Source organism: Zonotrichia leucophrys, chromosome 1A (assembly GCF_028769735.1).
Source record: "Zonotrichia leucophrys gambelii isolate GWCS_2022_RI chromosome 1A, RI_Zleu_2.0, whole genome shotgun sequence".
In the NCBI taxonomy this organism is placed as follows: Eukaryota; Metazoa; Chordata; class Aves; order Passeriformes; family Passerellidae; genus Zonotrichia; species Zonotrichia leucophrys.
The window spans coordinates 71,299,176-71,316,061 of NC_088170.1; the positions used below are offsets into that span (position 1 = coordinate 71,299,176).

General features: G+C 47.0%; 1 protein-coding gene across 1 annotated transcript in view; it reads left to right on the forward strand.

The window, feature by feature from the left end:
- Positions 1-5,119: 5,119 nt before the first annotated feature.
- The window catches only part of NET1 (neuroepithelial cell transforming 1), a 74,870-nt gene continuing 63,103 nt past the window's right edge, over positions 5,120-16,886 (forward strand). The window contains exon 1 of the mRNA XM_064733264.1: positions 5,120-5,323. Within this exon, the coding sequence (XP_064589334.1) occupies positions 5,217-5,323 (107 nt within the window). The 5' untranslated portion in view covers positions 5,120-5,216. The remainder of the gene's footprint in view (positions 5,324-16,886) is intronic.

The following is a 16,886-nucleotide window of genomic DNA, read 5'->3' on the forward strand; positions in this document are numbered from 1 at the left end:
TTCTTTTTTTTTCCTGTTTTTTTCCTTTTTTCTTTTTTTCCCCTTTTTTTTCCTTTTTCCCCTTTATTCTTTTTCCATTTTCTTATTCTAATTTTTCTTTCTCCCCTTTTTTCTTATTTTTCCCTTTTTCTTTTTCCCTTTTTATTTTTTTCCTATATTATTTCCACAATCCCAATTCCCAATCCACAATTCCCAGTTCCCAAATCCACAATTCCCATTCCCAATTCTCAGATTCCCAATCCCAATTTCCAGTTCCCAAATCACATTCCATTCCAGTCCCAAATCCACAATTCCCCAAATCACAATTCCCAGTTCCCAATCCACATTTCCCAAATCCACAATTCCCAGATCGCAAATCCAAAATCCCAATCCACATTCCCATTCTAATCCAACAAATTCCCAAATCCAAATCCACAGTTCCCAAATCCACAATTCCCAGTTCCCAAATCCACAATTCCCAGTTCCCAAATCCACAATTCCCAATTCCCAAATCCACAATTCCCAGTTCCCAAATCCACAATTCCCAAATCCACAATTCCCAATTCCCAAATCCACAATTCCCAGTTCCCAATTTCCAGTTCCCAAATCCCCAATTCCACAATTCCCAGTTCCCAAACCCACAATTCCCAATTCCCACTTCCCAAATCCACAATTCCCAGTTCCCAAATCCACATTCCATCACAGTTCCCAAATCCCCAGTTCCACAATTCCCAGTTCCCAAACCCACAGTTCCCAATTCCCAAATCCACAATTCCCAGTTCCCAAATCAACAATTCCCAAATCCACAATTCCCAGTTCCCAAATCCACAATTCCCAAAGTCACAATTTCCAAATCTGCAATTCCCAGTTCCACAATTCCCGATTCCCAAATCCACAGTTCCCAAATCCCAACCCATTCCCAAATCCAACAACTCCCAATACACAACCCACAATTTCCAATCCACAATTCAATCCCACATTCCATTCAATTCCAAATCCAAAATCCCAATTCCAAATTCCAAATAAAATCAAAAATTCCATTTCCCAAATCCAAACAATTCCAAATCAAATTCCCATTCCAATCACAATTCAGTAATCCCAATTTTATTCCCAGTTCAACAGTTCAAAAAATTCCTTTTTAATTTTTCAAAATTCAAAAATAATTCCCTTTTATTTGAATTAAAACACAGCAAAATTAATTCTCTTTGAATAAAAAAAGACCAAAATTTATTCCCTTTTCTTTGCATAAAAAGAGCAAAATTAATTCCCTTTGAATAAAAAAGAGCAAAATTAATTCCCTTTTCTTTGAATAAAAAAGAGCAAAATTAATTCCCTTTCAATAAAAAAGAGCAAAAAATTTCCCTTTTATTTGAATAAAAAGAGCAAAATTAATTCCCTTTGAATAAAAAAACCAGCAAAAATTATTCTCTTTTCTTTTAATAAAAAAGAGCAAAATTAATTCCCTTTGAATAAAAAAGAGCAAAAAAAAAGCCTTTTATTTGAATTAAAACAGAGCAAAATTTATTCCCTTTTCTTTGAATAAAAAAAGAGCAAAAATAATTCCCTTTTATTTGAATTAAAACAGAGCAAAATTAATTCCCTTTGAATAAAAAACCAGCAAAAATTATTCTCTTTTCTTTGAATAAAAAAGAGCAAAATTAATTTCCTTTGAATAAAAAAGAGCAAAATTTATTCCCTTTTATTTCAATAAAAAACCAGCAAAAATTATTCTCTTTTCTTTGAATAAAAAAGAGCAAAACCAATTCCCTTTTATGTGAATTAAAACCAAGCACAATTTATTCCATTTTCTTTGAATAAAGAGCAAAATTTATTCCCTTTTCTTTTAATAACACTTCAATACAGCCAGGAAAGTGAAATGCTTTGTGCACATGTGGGATTTTGGGTTTTTTTTAATGGGTTTTAAATAGAATTTAATAGATTTTAAAGAATTTCATCCAAGCTGAGCTCATGGAGTAAAAGGCTGTTCCAACACTGGGGGGGGGGAGTTTAAATCCCACCTTCGGTGTTCTGAGAGAGGTGGCTGAGGTGAATTTTTGAGATTTGAGCTGATTTCTGAGGCGGAATTTTTTTATTTTTTAATTTTTTTTAGGAAGGAGCTGTTTTTCTCCTCCAAAATTTCGCTTTTTTGCCTCTTTCAGACTGGGTGAGGCTTTTTCAGGAAGAAATAAGTTTTCCTATGTTGTAGTGTGGTGTTCCCCCAATTTATGTACTGTCCCCCCCTATTATGTGTAAAATGGTTCTGTCCTCCCCAGTTTTCCCGCCACAGCCCTGCTGACAGTTTGTTACCATGGTTACCGCTGCCCTCAGTCTGTGTCTGTCACCCAAAGTTTTTAATTTCTCCGGCCCCTTTTTCCCTTTTTAGTAAATCTTATCTCCTCCCTGGGCTCAGTCAATCACTCTCCACTCCTCCCGGTTTTCCAGAACCTTCGTCTCACTGGGGGTTGTGGTTGGCTGTAGTCCCGGGGCCCTTCCCTTACCTTTTATTTATTGGTTTCCTGGAATGTCAGTTCTGTGAACTTCATCCCCCTCACCTTTCCCGATTGGTTCCACCTATACACTCCCCCCTCCTTTATAATCCTGTTTCACTCCCCCCCTATTCGGGGCCACTTTCCCGGTTGGTTTCCCCATGTTGGATTTCTCTGTACCATCAATAAAGCGACGTTAACCCCTGGAGAAGTGGTCAGCTCCTTTCCTCGACCAAGGACTAGGTTCACCTCATGGAATGTTCCAGAAGGGCTGGAAATGTCCCTGGGGGTGCTGGTGACAGCGGCTGGACATGCCCAGGTGTGCCCAGGTGGGCAGGAGGCCGCTGGCACCTGGATTTCAGCAGGAATGGAGCGGCCAGCAGGGTTAGGGAAGGGACTGTCCCCTGAGCTGGCACTGCTGAGGGACCCCCTGGAACCTTGGGGTCAGCTCTGGGATCCTCAGGGCAGGAAGGGCCTGGAGGGGCTGGAGAGGGTCTGGAGAGGCTGAGGGAGCTGGGCAGGGGCTGGAGAACCAGGAGGAGCTGAGGGAGCTGGGCAGGGCCTGGAGAACCAGGAGGGGCTGAGGGAGCTGGGAAGGGGCTGGAGAACCAGGAGGGGCTGAGGGAGCTGGGAAGGGAATGGAGAACCAGGAGGGGCTGAGGGAGCTGGAAGGGCCTGAGAACCAGAGGGCTAGGACTGATGGAAAGCTGAAACCTGAGAAATGTCCCTGGGGTGCTGGTGACAGTGGCTGGACATGCCCAGGTGTGCCCAGGTGGGCAGGAGGCTGCTGGCACCTGGATTTCAGCAGGAATGGAGCGGCCAGCAGGGTTAGGGAAGGGACTGTCCCCTGAGCTGGCACTGCTGAGGGACCCCCTGGAACCTTGGGGTCAGCTCTGGGATCCTCAGGGCAGGAAGGGCCTGGAGGGGCTGGAGAGGGTCCAGGAATGGGAGCTGGGAAGGGTCTGGAGACCAGGAGGGGCTGAGGGAGCTGGGCAGGGTCTGGAGAACCAGGAGGGGCTGAGGGAGCTAGGTGGAAGGGCTGGAGAACCCGGAGGGCTGAGGAGCTGGGCAGGGCTGAGCCTGGAGCAAAGGAGGCTCAGGGGCCCTGGTGGCTCTGCACAAGTCCCTGCCAGGAGGGGACAGCCCAGGGAACAGGGACAGGAGCAGAGGGAACGGCCTCAGGCTGGGCCAGGGCAGCTCAGGGGGGATTTTAGGGACAATTTCTCCATGGAACTGATCCCTTGTGGAGGCTGAGCTAGGACAGAGTTCCAGAATAAAGCAGGGATTTATTCACAGGATCTCCTCCATGGATGCACCTTGGGCAGCACCAGAGCTCAGCCAGGGCTGCACCCAAGATGAACCAAAACGGCCCCAAAATGCACGAGCGCTCCCGGGGTCTCTCCCTGGGATCAGTTCTGCTCCATTTGCACCTTGCAGTTCATTGTCCCATCCCAGCTTCAGCCCAGGCAGTCCCACCCTGCTTGTTTTTCTCTCTGCAGCCCACGGGGTTTGTGCTCCTGGGCTGAGATTTGGGGCATTTGTCCTTGGTGCCCAGCTGGGGCAGGAATTGTTTTGTCTCCCTGCTCTGTGCACACAGCTCACCATCCCTGAATGTGAAGCCCAGAACTGCACACTAAAGCAGCACAGAATGGGAAAAATATAAAATCTAAACCCTGAGGCAGCAGAAAGGGCAATTAAACACTGTTAGTGCTGGACTCACCATCCCTGGAGATGTTTAGGAACGACCAGATGCAGCACTCAGTGCTCAGGTCTGGCTCACAAAGTGGCCAAAGCTCTGCCTCACGTTGGACTCCATGGTCTCCAAGGTCTCTCCAGCCTCCAAAACGCCACAATTCCCAGGAATCCCGGGATGCAAAGTGTGAAAAGTGCGTATTTTATGACTGGCTTTTCACAAATATTAAAATGAATATTATATGTGTTGCGTCATAAGGCAATACTGTATTAATTCTCTTAAGTAGAGTGTTAAATATAGTTTTAGGATATAACAAAATGTTTAAATAGAAACTATGCTTTGTAGGATACTTCTTTTAAAGAAAGGACTCGCACTGAGATAGCAGCCACAGGACACCTAAATCTTTCAGAAAAAAAGAATTTATTGCTCCATTATCAGGAGAAATGAACTTCTTCCTGCCTTGCTCAGCCATGAAGATGCTGGTTAGGATTCAGAGGAAGAAGCTGATACTGCCCAGACAGAATCCTGTGTTAGAATGGAATTTATGCATCATGTATGAGGTGTATGAATATGCAACAGGTTATTGTTTTTAAGGGTTAATCCTCTTTAAACGTGGGTCCTTTTTTGGGCTTATTTTGCCCAGAAAAGGTACCCGGACCGTCTGTAACTCTTTGTTTCTATTGTCTCATATTATCCTAATTCAAACTGTCCAAATTATCATTACTCTAATTGTATTACTATTTTAAAACCATTTTATGACTATTAAACTTTTAAAATTTTAAAAAACAACCAAGTGATTGGCTTTTTCCACACGGAGGGCGATGCCCGCCCCGTGCCTCAGTTTCCCCCATTGCCCCACAGGGCGCTCCCTCAGCGCGCTCCGCCAGGGGGCGCTGCCCCCGCCGCCGCCTCTGGCCACGCCCCCCGCGGCTCCTGATTGGCCACCGCCGCCACCGCCGCCATTTTCAAACCGCCGCCGCCGCCGCCGCCATTTCTCCCCGAGCTGAGGCGCCGCTGCCGCCACCGCCGCCGCCAGCCCCGCTGCTGTCCCCGTCCCCATGGAGGCAGAGCCCCTGGGCCAGAAACCCTCTGCGAGGAGACGGAGCAGGGTCAGCATCTCGCCCCCGGCGGGCGGAACCCCCGGTGTGGCCGCTTCCTGCAACCGGTAGGAGTCGCGATCCCCCCGCGTCCCCCCGTGAGGGGCTGAGGGAGACCCGCGGGGCGCCCTCAGAGGGGATCCCGCCGGTTCTCCCTTTAACTTCTTGCGTGCCTTGTGAAGGGAAGCTTCCCCCGGCCAGCTGTGAGGGGATTTTCCAGGGAAATGCCCTCCATTCCCATCAAACCCTGTTTTATGTTCAAGGCTCTCCCTTCCCATCTCCTGAGGGCTGTGGGAGAATCCTTTGCCTTTCAGCCTCATGAGTTGCACGCTTCATTCCTCAGGCTGCAACAGCTTTATCAGGCTATAACAGCTTTATAACATGCCCCTAATGAGTCTGTAGCTGCTCCTATCACGGAGTTTTAAAGGGTTGGAATGATCCTAAAGGATCATCCAGGGACACCGTCCCAGGCTGCTCCGGACACTTGCAGGGATGCCAGGAGCAGCCACAGCTTCTCTGGGCAGGGCTGGCATCATCCTCCTCTCCTGGGCATAAAATCCACCCCAGCACCAGCTGGGCCTTTATTCTGATCTTTAAACCCCTGTGTGTTACTGTTGCTCTGAGGTGTGAAACTTGGGAGATTTTCCTGGAAGAGATTTAGGAATAAAATCACCCTGAGGTTCAGTTCATCTTATTGGTGTTGACCCCAAAATGTTACCTGGGTGTGTTTAGAATTTAAGCAGATCAGCAGAGGTTTGGGTTTTCTGTTGCCCTCAAGGTTAGGAAATGACTTCTCCAAGCGTGCAGGTGATGTGGAAACCTCTTGGGAATGTCCATGTGAAAATGGGATTGGGAATGTCCATTTAAAAATGGGATTGGGAATATCTGTGTGAAAATGGGATTGGGAATATCCGTGTGAAAATGGGATTGGGAATATCCATGTGAAAATGGGATTGGGAATATCTGTGTGAAAATGGGATTGGGAATATCTGTGTGAAAATGGGATCTGGAATATCCGTGTGAAAATGGGATTGCAAATATCCATGTTAAAATGGGATTTGGAATATCCATGTAAAAAATGGAATTGGGAATATCCAAGCAAAAATGGGATTTGGAATATCCATGTAAAAAATGGAATTGGGAATATCCAAGCAAAAATGGGTTTGGAAATATCCAAGCAAAGATGGAATTTGGAAATATCCATGTACAAATGGGATTTGGAATATCCATGTAAAAAATGGGATTGGGAATATCCAAGTGAAAATGGGATTGGAAATATCCATGCAAAGATGGAATTTGGAAATATCCGTGTAAAAATGGGATTTGGAATAACCATGTGAGAACAAGATTGAGAATATCTATGTACAAATGGGATTGGGAATGTCCATATAAAAATGGGATTGGGAATATCGTGTGAAAATAGAATTGGGATATCCAAGCAAAAATGGGATTTAGGATATCCATGTGAAAATGGGATTGGGAATATCTGTTTAAAAATGGGATTTAGGATATCCATGTGAAAATGGGATCTGGAATATCTGTGTGAAAACAGGATTGGGAATATCCATGTTAAAATGGGATTTGGAATATCCATGTAAAAAATGGAATTGGGAATATCCAAGCAAAAATGGGATTTGGAATATCCATGTAAAAAATGGAATTGGGAATATCCAAGCAAAAATGGGTTTGGAAATATCCAAGCAAAGATGGGATTGGAAATATCCATGTACAAATGGGATTTGGAATATCCATGTAAAAAATGGAATTGGGATATCCAAGCAAAAATGGGATTGGAAATATCCATGCAGAGATGGAATTTGGAAATATCCTTGTAAAAATGGGATTTGGAATAACCATGTGAGAACAGGATTGAGAATATCCATGTACAAATGGGATTTGGAATGTCCATATAAAAATGGGATTGGGAATATCTAAGAAAAAATGGGGTTTGGGATATCTGTGTGAAAACAGGATTTGGAGTATCCATGTGAAAATTTGATTTGGAATATCCATGTGAAAATAGAATTGGGATATCCAAGCAAAAATGGGATTGGAAATATCCGTGTAAAAATGTGATTTGGGAATATCCATGTAAAAATGGGATTTGAAATATCTGTGTAAAAAATGGAATTGGGATATCCAAGCAAAAATGTGATTGGGAATGTCCATATAAAAATGGGATTGGGAATATCCGTATGAAAACAGGATTTGGAGTATCCATGTGAAAATGGGATTTGAAATATCTGTGTAAAAAATGGAATTGGGATATCCAAGCAAAAATGGGATTGGGATATCCACATAAAAATGGGATTGGGAATATCCATGTACAAATGGGATTTGCAATGTCCATGTGAGAATGGGATTTGGAATGTCCAAGAAAAAATGGGGTTTGGAATATCCTCATAAAAATGGGATTGGGAATACCTGTGTGAAAAATGGGATTGGAATATCCGTGGGAAAATGGGATCTGGAACATCGGATGGGATGTGAACATGGAACATGGGAAAAATGGGATTGGAATATCCATGTGAAAATGGGATCTGGAACATCCATGTGAAAACAGGATTTGGAATATCCATGTAAAAATGGGATTTGGTATATTCATGTACAAATGGGATTGGGAATATCCATGTAAAATGGAATTTAGGATATCCGTGTCAAAATGGGATTGGGAATGTCCACGTATCTGACCCGATGGTGGCTTGGGACGGTCGGGCAGTGCTGGGTGAGGCCAAAGGAATTGGGGTAAAACCAGGAATGAATGAATGAATGAATGAATGAATGAATGAATGAATGAATGAATGAATGAATGAATGAATGAATGAATGAATGAATGAATGCAGGTACACCCGAGGTGATGCACAGCTGCTGCTGGAGGCTCCTTTGGAGAAATTAAAAACTTCAACTGGGACATCTCCAGCCCAGTTTAAATTTTCAGCTTGGCACTGGCTGGGTGGGACCTACAAACCTCCATGGGATTTTCTGACCTCTCAGTGTGATCCCACTCACTGGGGGACAATTTTCCTTGGATTTACTGGAATTTTCCTTGCTGCAGCTTGTGCGTGTGGAAGGGTCTGCTTCTGGTTTGATCCTTTTTAGATTGTCTAGACAGCACTTAAATCCATTTTACCCTGCCGGGATCCCCTTTTTTTACCTTCCTTAAATCCCCTTTTTTTACCTTCCTTAAATCCCCTTTTACCTTCCTTAAATCCCCTTTTACCTTCCTTAAATCCCTTTTTGCCTTCCTTGGATCCCCTTTTACCTTCCTTAAATCCCTTTTTGCCTTCCCTGGATCCCCTTTTACCTTTCTTAAATCCCTTTTCTTTCCCCCTTGCCTGGATCCCTTTTTTAAATTTTCCCTCTTGCCTGGATCCCTTTATTTTTTTCCCCCTTGCCTGAGTCCCCTTATTTTTCCCCTTCCCTAAATCCCTTTTTGCCTTCCTTGGATCCCCTTTTTCCTTCCTTAAATCCCTTTTTCTTTCCCCTTGCCTGGATCCCTTTATTTTCCCCTTCCCCAAATCCCTTTTTGCCAGCTCCCAGTCCCTTTCCAAACCCTGCCCATCATTTTGCCCCAGCTGCACTGGGAATGCCAGAGCTGCTCCCAGTGGCCAGATGGCATCTCCCAAATCCCAGCTGGCATCATCTGAGCTCTGTGCAAAGCCCCAAGAACAGAATTTCTGTTGTTTAATCCTTGCAGCTCTTGGGGACGGTGACACAGGGGTTGTTTGCTTAATTTAAAAAAAAACAGACCAAAATGTGGAAGCGGTCAGATTTGGTGGCGCCGACTGCGTTTGGTGGCACCGATGGGCGTTTGGTGGCACTGGCCGCGTTTGGTGGCACTGACACTCCTTTGGTGGCACCGACAGGCGTTGGGTGGCACCGACAGACATTTGGTGGCACCGACCGCGTTTGGTGGCACCGACAGGCGTTTGGTGGCACTGCCTGTGTTTGGTGGCACCGACACTCCTTTGGTGGCACTGACGGGCGTTTGATGGCACTGACACGCGTTTGGTGGCACCGACAGGCGTTTGGTGGCACCGTGTTTGGTGGCACTGACACTCCTTTGGTGGCACCGACAGGCGTTTATTGGCACTGACACGCGTTTATTGGCACCGACAGGCGTTTGGCGGCACCGACTGCGTTTGGTGGCACCGACTGCGTTTGGTGGCACCGACGGGCGTTTGGTGGCACCGACAGGCATTTGGTGGCACCAACGGGCGTTTGGTGGCGCTGACGGGTGTTTGGAGGCACCGACAGGCGTTTGGTGGCACCGACACGCATTTGTTTTCACCGATAGGCGTTTGGTGGCACCGACACTCCTTTGGTGGCACCGACACTCCTTTGGTGGCACCGACTGCGTTTGGTGGCACCGACGGGCGTTTGGTGGCACCGACACTCCTTTGGTGGCACCGACAGGCGTTTGGTTTGGTGGCGCTGACACTCCTTTGGTGGCACCGACCGTGTTTGGTGGCACCGACCGTGTTTGGTGGCACCGACTGCGTTTGGTGGCACCGACCGCGTTTGGTGGCACCGACTGCGTTTGGTGGCACCGACCGCGTTTGGTGGCACTGACGGGCGTTTGGTGGCACCGACACGCGTTTATTGGCACCGACGGGCATTTGGTGGCACCAACATGTGTTTGGCGGCACTGACACTCCTTTGGTGGCACTGATGGGCGTTTGGTGGCACTGATGGGCGTTTGGTGGCACCGACGGGCGTTTGGTGGCACCAACTGCGTTTGATGGCACCGACACTCCTTCGGTGGCACCGACGGGCGTTTGGGTGGCACCGACGGGCGTTTGGTGGCACCGACGGGCGTTTGGTGGCACCGACGGGCGTTTGGTGGCACCGACGGGCGTTTGGTGGCACCGACACTCCTTTGGTGGCACCGACGGGCGTTTGGTGGCACCGACGGGCGTTTGGTGGCACCGACGGGCGTTTGGTGGCACCGACCGCGTTTGGGGGCGTCGACCACGTTTGGTGGCGCTAATGAGCGTTTGGTGGCACCGACAGGCGTTAGGTGGCACTGACACTCCTTTTGTGGCACCGACAGGCGTTTGCAGCTGGGGGAAGGAGCCCTCCAGCCCAGGCAAGCCTGGAGCTTGCAAAGTTGAAGAAAGAGTCAGAACTCTTCATTTCTCATTCTCAAGGTTGTTCATTGTTTCTTATCTATAAAATTCTTTCTCCTGCCCAGCTGAGGTCCATCCAGAACAGTTCCAGGCACTCTGCCTGCCCCCAGTGTGGTGTTATCTTTTATACTAAAAATTACATGTGCATTATTTGCAATAACTTCCCAACCCCTATCACCTGTGTTAGACACTGAGCTTCTACTCTAAACCAATCCAAAAGTGCCAACGTCACCCAGAAGATGGAGGCCAAGGAGAAGGAGGAGGAAGGCTGGACATGCCACAGTGGAGGGCACAGCAGGGAGATCACTGTGCCCTGGTGCCCAAGGACCCAGTGCCACCTGGCTGTGCCACAATGGAGGGCACAGCAGGGAGGTCACTGTGCCCTGGTGCCCAAGGAGCCAGTGCCACCTGGCTGTGCCACAATGGAGGGCACAGCAGGGAGGTCACTGTGCCCTGGTGTGCCCTGGTGCCCAAGGACCCTGTGCCACCTGGCTGTGCCACAATGGAGGGCACAGCAGCAGAGAGGTCACTGTGCCCTGGTGCCCAAGGACCCAGTGCCACCTGGCAGTGCCACAATGGAGGGCACAGCAGGGAGGTCACTGTGCCCTGGTGGGGTGCCCAAGGACCCGGTGCCACCTGGCTGTGCCACAGTGGAGGGCACAGCAGGGAGGTCACTGTGCCCTGGTGCCCAAGGACCCGGTGCCACCTGGCAGTGCCACAATGGAGGGCACAGCAGGGAGGTCTCTGTGCCCTGGTGTGCCCTGGTGCCAAGGACCCGGTGCCACCTGGCTGTGCCACAATGGAGGGGCAGCAGGGAGGTCACTGTGCCCTGGTGCCCAAGGAGCCAGTGCCACCTGGCTGTGCCACAATGCAGTGGCACAGGGGCAGGGAGGTCACTGTGCCCTGGTGCCCAAGGACCCGGTGCCACCTGGGTGTGCCACAATGGAGGGGCAGCAGCAGGGAGGTCACTGTGCCCTGGTGAGGTGCCCAAGGACCCGGTGCCACCTGGCAGTGCCACAATGGAGGGCACAGCAGGGAGGTCACTGTGCCCTGGCACGGGCAGGGCTCAGCTCCAGGGCTGTGCCAGCTCTGCCCCCTCGGCCTGGGCAGGACCTTGGCACACTGAGCAGGGCCAGAGGAGCAGCAGAGGCTGGGACACAAAGGCTGAGGGAGCCCTGAGGGAGCTGGGGGTGCTCAGGCTGCAGGAAAGGAGGCTCAGGGTGCCCCCAGCACTCCCACAGCCCCTGGAAGGTGCCCGTGCCCAGCTGCCCTTGGGCTCTGGCTCCAGCAGCACTGGCACAGCCAGAGCACACAGCCTGAGCTGGGCCAAGGGAAATCCAGCTGGGAGAGCAGCAAAAAGCTTTTCCAGCAAGGGGGAGAAAGTTCTGCAATGGCTGCCCGGGGAGGGGGTGCAGTCGCCATCCCTGGGTGTGTTTGACCAGCCTGGAGGTGGCACTGGGTGCCAGGGGGTGCAGTCGCCATCCCTGGGTGTGTTTGACCAGCCTGGAGGTGGCACTGGGTGCCAGGGGCTGGCTGGGCTCCAGGGCCTTGAAGGGCTCTCCCAACCTGGTCCTTCTGTAATTCTGTGATTCTGTAACTGACCCTGGCTGTTGGTCATGTCAAATTCTTTTCATCCTTTGAAGTTATTCCCTCTTTCCTGGGCATTCTGTAATTCTGTGATTCTGTAACTGACTCTGGCTGTTGGTCATGTCAAACTCTTTGAATCCTTGAAGTTTTCCCTCTTTCCTGGTCATTCTGTGAATTCTGTGATTCTGTAACTGACTCTGGCTGTTGGTCACGTCAAACTCTTTTCATCCTTTGAAGTTTTTCCCTCTTTCCTGGGAAATCCTCTCGTCAGGGATGGACAATACTGGCAGAGTCCTTAGGAAGCAGCACCTTTATCTCAAGGTTTATGTGGCTGGACTCCATGGTCCTGAAGGGCTCTCCCAACCTGGTCATTCTGTAAATTCTGTGTGTGAAGGAGAAAGGCAAAGTTTGGGTTTCTATGATTTTACACCCTCCCCAAACCAACCTTCTCCAACACAACTCCCAGAGGCTGCACGAACATTCCCAGGTTTTATTCCCTCTCTCCAAGGCCAGGTTTGGAGTGATCTGGTCTAGTGAAAAATGTCCCTGGCCGTGGCAGGGGATGGAACTGGATGATCCTGATGGCCTCTTCCAACCCAAACCATTCAACAATTCCATGAGAAAAACAGGTCTCCCAACCTGGTCATTCTGTGATTCTGTGATTCTGTAACTGACTCTGGCTGTTGGTCATGTCAAACTCTTTGAATCCTTTGAAGTTTTTCCCTCTTTCCTGGGCATTCTGTGATTCTGTGATTCTGTAACTGACTCTGGCTGTTGGTCACGTCAAACTCTTTTCATCCTTTGAAGTTTTTCCCTCTTTCCTGGGCATTCTGTAATTCTGTGATTCTGTAACTGACTCTGGCTGTTGGTCATGTCAAACTCTTTGAATCCTTTGAAGTTTTTCCCTCTTTCCTGGGCAATCCTCTCCTCAGGGATGGACAATACTGGCAGAGTCCTTAGGAAGCAGCACCTTTATCTCAAGGTTTATGTGGCTGCACTCCATGGTCCTGAAGGGCTCTCCCAACCTGGTCATTCTGGGAATTCTGTGGAAAAAGTCAGGTTTTACCCTCCCACCTTTCCCTGGGGCAGTGCTGAGTTAGGCTTGCAGGGATGCAGAAGGGAGAAAGGTGGAATTTTGTTGGTGGCAGCCTGAGAGGTTTCACGTGACACAAAACCCTTCCCATCCACGCAGGGATTTTGTCAGGGGGAGCTTTGAGTGCAAGGAATTTGTTGTTTTCTCATCTCCAGGATTGGCTTTAACGAGGCATCTCAGACAGACAGAGAGTCCTTCCTGAATTATAGATTTCAAAAATGCTTTTAAACCCCTTCCCTGCTCACCTGCACAAGCTGCAATAAATCCCATTGCCTTTGATTTATTCCCTTGGCACATTTATCCCATGAAAGGCGCTTTGTTGGCTGCTGACCTCACTGCTGGGAGGGCCGAGTGCTTTTGATGCCGATGCTTTTCTTGCCTTTCTCCTCCTTAATTAGGGCTTTTTACCCGCGGTGTTTGTTTGCTCTTGATCCTGGCTGCGATTGCAGCTCTGCCCGAAGCCTCCCCACCAGCACAAACACTCACCCCTCCCTGCCATTATCACATCAAAGTTCACCCTGTTCTGTTTGCCCAATTATCCCAGCATTAAAAAGAACCAAACAATATTAAAAGTAGTAACAATTTGAATGAAATAATTTAAAATATATATCTATAAATCAGGGATAATTTGGTTCCAATAATAGCGCATAAGCAAAACCAACCGCGGGGTACGGAGGGCAGGTTCTTGACCCTTGCCACTTCCCGTACCAGCCTGCCCAGTGACAGTCACCCCTTACATGCCATGTGTCAGTGCCATCTCCTCCCATTTTCGGTTCATCACTTTTCTGTCTCTGCCCTCATCACCACCTTTACCACGCATGTGCCACCACTGGGTTTGGTCTTTGGGGGTTGTCACTGATGAAGGCCCTGGAGTCTTCCTCGTTGTCCTTTAATTCCCCTTTGGGTTACACATGGCGAAAGCCTACTACCAAGCAACAATCACTGCACTCCGCATGCCTTTATAATTAACATTTCACCTGTTCTGTTTGCCCAATTATCCCATCATTAAAAAGAACCAAACAATATTAAAAGTAGTAACGATTTGAATGAAATAATTAAAAAATATAATATATATATAAATCAGGGATAATTTGGTTCCAGTAATAGCGATAAGCAAAACCAACCGCGGGTACGGAGGGCAGGTTCTTGACCCTTGCCACTTCCCGTACCAGCCTGCCCAGTGACAGTCACCCCTTACATGCCATGTGTCAGTGCCATCCCCTCCCATTTTCAGTTTCGTCACTTTTGTTCTCTGCCCTCATCACCACCTTTACCACGCATGCGCCACCACTGGGTTTGGTCTTTGGGGGTGTTCATGATGAAGGCCTCTGATCTTCCTCATTGTCCTTTAATTCCCCTTTGGGTTACACATGGCACCAAGCCAGTACAATGTAAGCCAAGACTAACGTATGCTTGCATATCAAAGGGAATAAGTCCTTATAATTAGATTTTCTTGGACCCAGCCAGGTTCTTGTCATTTTTAGCAACTGTATCTTCAGCTTCTTCCTGTGCTCCTTGAGAACATCTGCTGGGAAGGGGGAGGGGTGGAGCCCCTCCTTTCCCTCTCTTCTTTGGCCATTACAACTTTTGACTATGAACTGGTTTATTATTGCTATGTTTGCCCAATTATCCATCATTAAAAAAAACCAAACAATATTAAAATATAACAATTTAATGAAATATTAAATATATATATATATATAAATCAGGATAATTTGGTTCCAATAACAGCACATAAGCAAAACCAACCGCGGGTACGGAGGGCAGGTTCTTGACCCTTGCCACTTCCCGTACCAGCCTGCCCAGTGACAGTCACCCCTTACATGCCATGTGTCAGTGCCATCTCACCCCTATTTTCAGTTCCTCACTTTTTGTCTCCGCCCTCATCACCACCTTTACCACGCATGTGCCACCACTGGGTTTGGTCTTTGGGGGTCGTTTTGGATGAAGACCTCTCCTCTTCTTCACTGTCCTTTAATTCACCTTTGGGTTCACATGGCACCAAGCCAGTACAATGTAAGCCAAGGCTAACGTATCACTGCATCTGCATATCAAAGCAATAATATCCTTTAGTTTTATTAGCATTTTTCCTTGGCCTGTTGTAATGTTTGCCATTCCTTTAATATGAACTTATTATGATGTTCCCATTATCCATCATTAAAAAGAACCAAACAATATTAAAAGTAGTAACAATTTGAATGAAATAATTAAAATATATATTTATAAATCAGGGATAATTTGGTTCCAATAATAGCACATAAGCAAAAACAACCGCGGGTACGGAGGGCAGGGTTCTTGACCCTTGCCGCTTCCCGTACCAGCCTGCCCAGTGACAGTCACCCCTTACATGCCATCTGTCAGTGCCATCTCCTATTTTCAGTTCGTCACTTTTCTGTCTCTGCTTCATCACCACCTTTACCATGCATGGTTGTGCACAAGTCTTTGGGGGTCGTTTTGGATGAAGACCTCTCCTCTTCCTCGTTGTCCTTTAATTCACCTTTGGGTTACACATGGGCTCCAAGCCACTGCAATGTAAGCCAAGGCTAACATATCACTACATCTGCATATCAAAGCAATAAGTCCTTTATAATTAGCATTTTCTTGGACCCAACCAGGTTCTTGGTCATTTTTAGCAACTGTTTCTTCAGCTTCTTTCCTGTGTCCTTGAGACATCTGCTGGGAAGGGGGGTGGGTGGAGCCCCTCCTTTCCCTCTCTTCTTTGCCATTACAACTTTTAACTATGAACTGTTTTATTATTGTCTATGTTTGCCCAATTATCCATCATTAAAAAGAACCAAACAATATTGAAAGTAGTAACAATTTAATAAAATAATTAAAAAAATATATATCTATAAATCAGGGATAATTTGGTTCCAATAATAGCACATAAGCAAAACAACCGCGGGTACGGAGGGCAGGGTTTTGACCCTTGCCGCTTCCCGTACCAGCCTGCCCAGTGACAGTCACCCCTTACATGCCATGTGTCAGTGCCATCTCCTCCCATTTTCAGTTCTCACTTTTCTGTCTCTGCCTCATCACCACCTTTACCACTGCATGTGCCACCACTGGGTTTGGTCTTTGGGGGTCGTTTTGGATGAAGACCTCTCCTCTTCTCTTTGTCCTTTAATTCCCTTTGGGTTCACATGTGCACCAAGCCAGTACAATGTAAGCCAAGACTAACGTATCACTGCATCTCATATCAAGCAATAAATCCTTTATAATTAGCATTTTCTTGGACCCAGCCAGGTTCTTGCTCATTTTTAGCAACTGTATCTTCAGCTTCTTTCCTGTGCTCCTTGAGAACATCTGCTGGGAAGGGGGATGGGTGGAGCCCCTCCTTTCCCTCTCTTCTTTGGCATTTTAACTATCAACTATTTTATTATTTTCAAATATTAATTACCGTTTCAATTTTTATCAGCACCAATCATACTTATTTATCACAACCCAAACTGCAAGTTTTTCCTGCCCTGAAGAAGGTGGCGATTAAAATGCAGCTTTTGAGCATCATTGGAAGCTCCAAGTTTGCAGGAAATATCCAAAGGCTCCAATTCCCAGTGGTTTTGGTTTGGTTTTTTTTTTCCCAAGAGCAGCCTGTGAGTGATTGGTGCTGATAAAAATTGAAACAGTCATCAATATTGATACAGTAATTAATATATGAGAATTAAAAACTCTTATTTTTTAATAATATATTATTAATGAATAAGTATTAATAATAAAATAATATTAATAAATTAATTAAAATAATAAAAATAACCAAATAATAGTAGTAATAATAATAATAATAATATATTAATAATATTTTCGCTATTTTTATTAATAAAA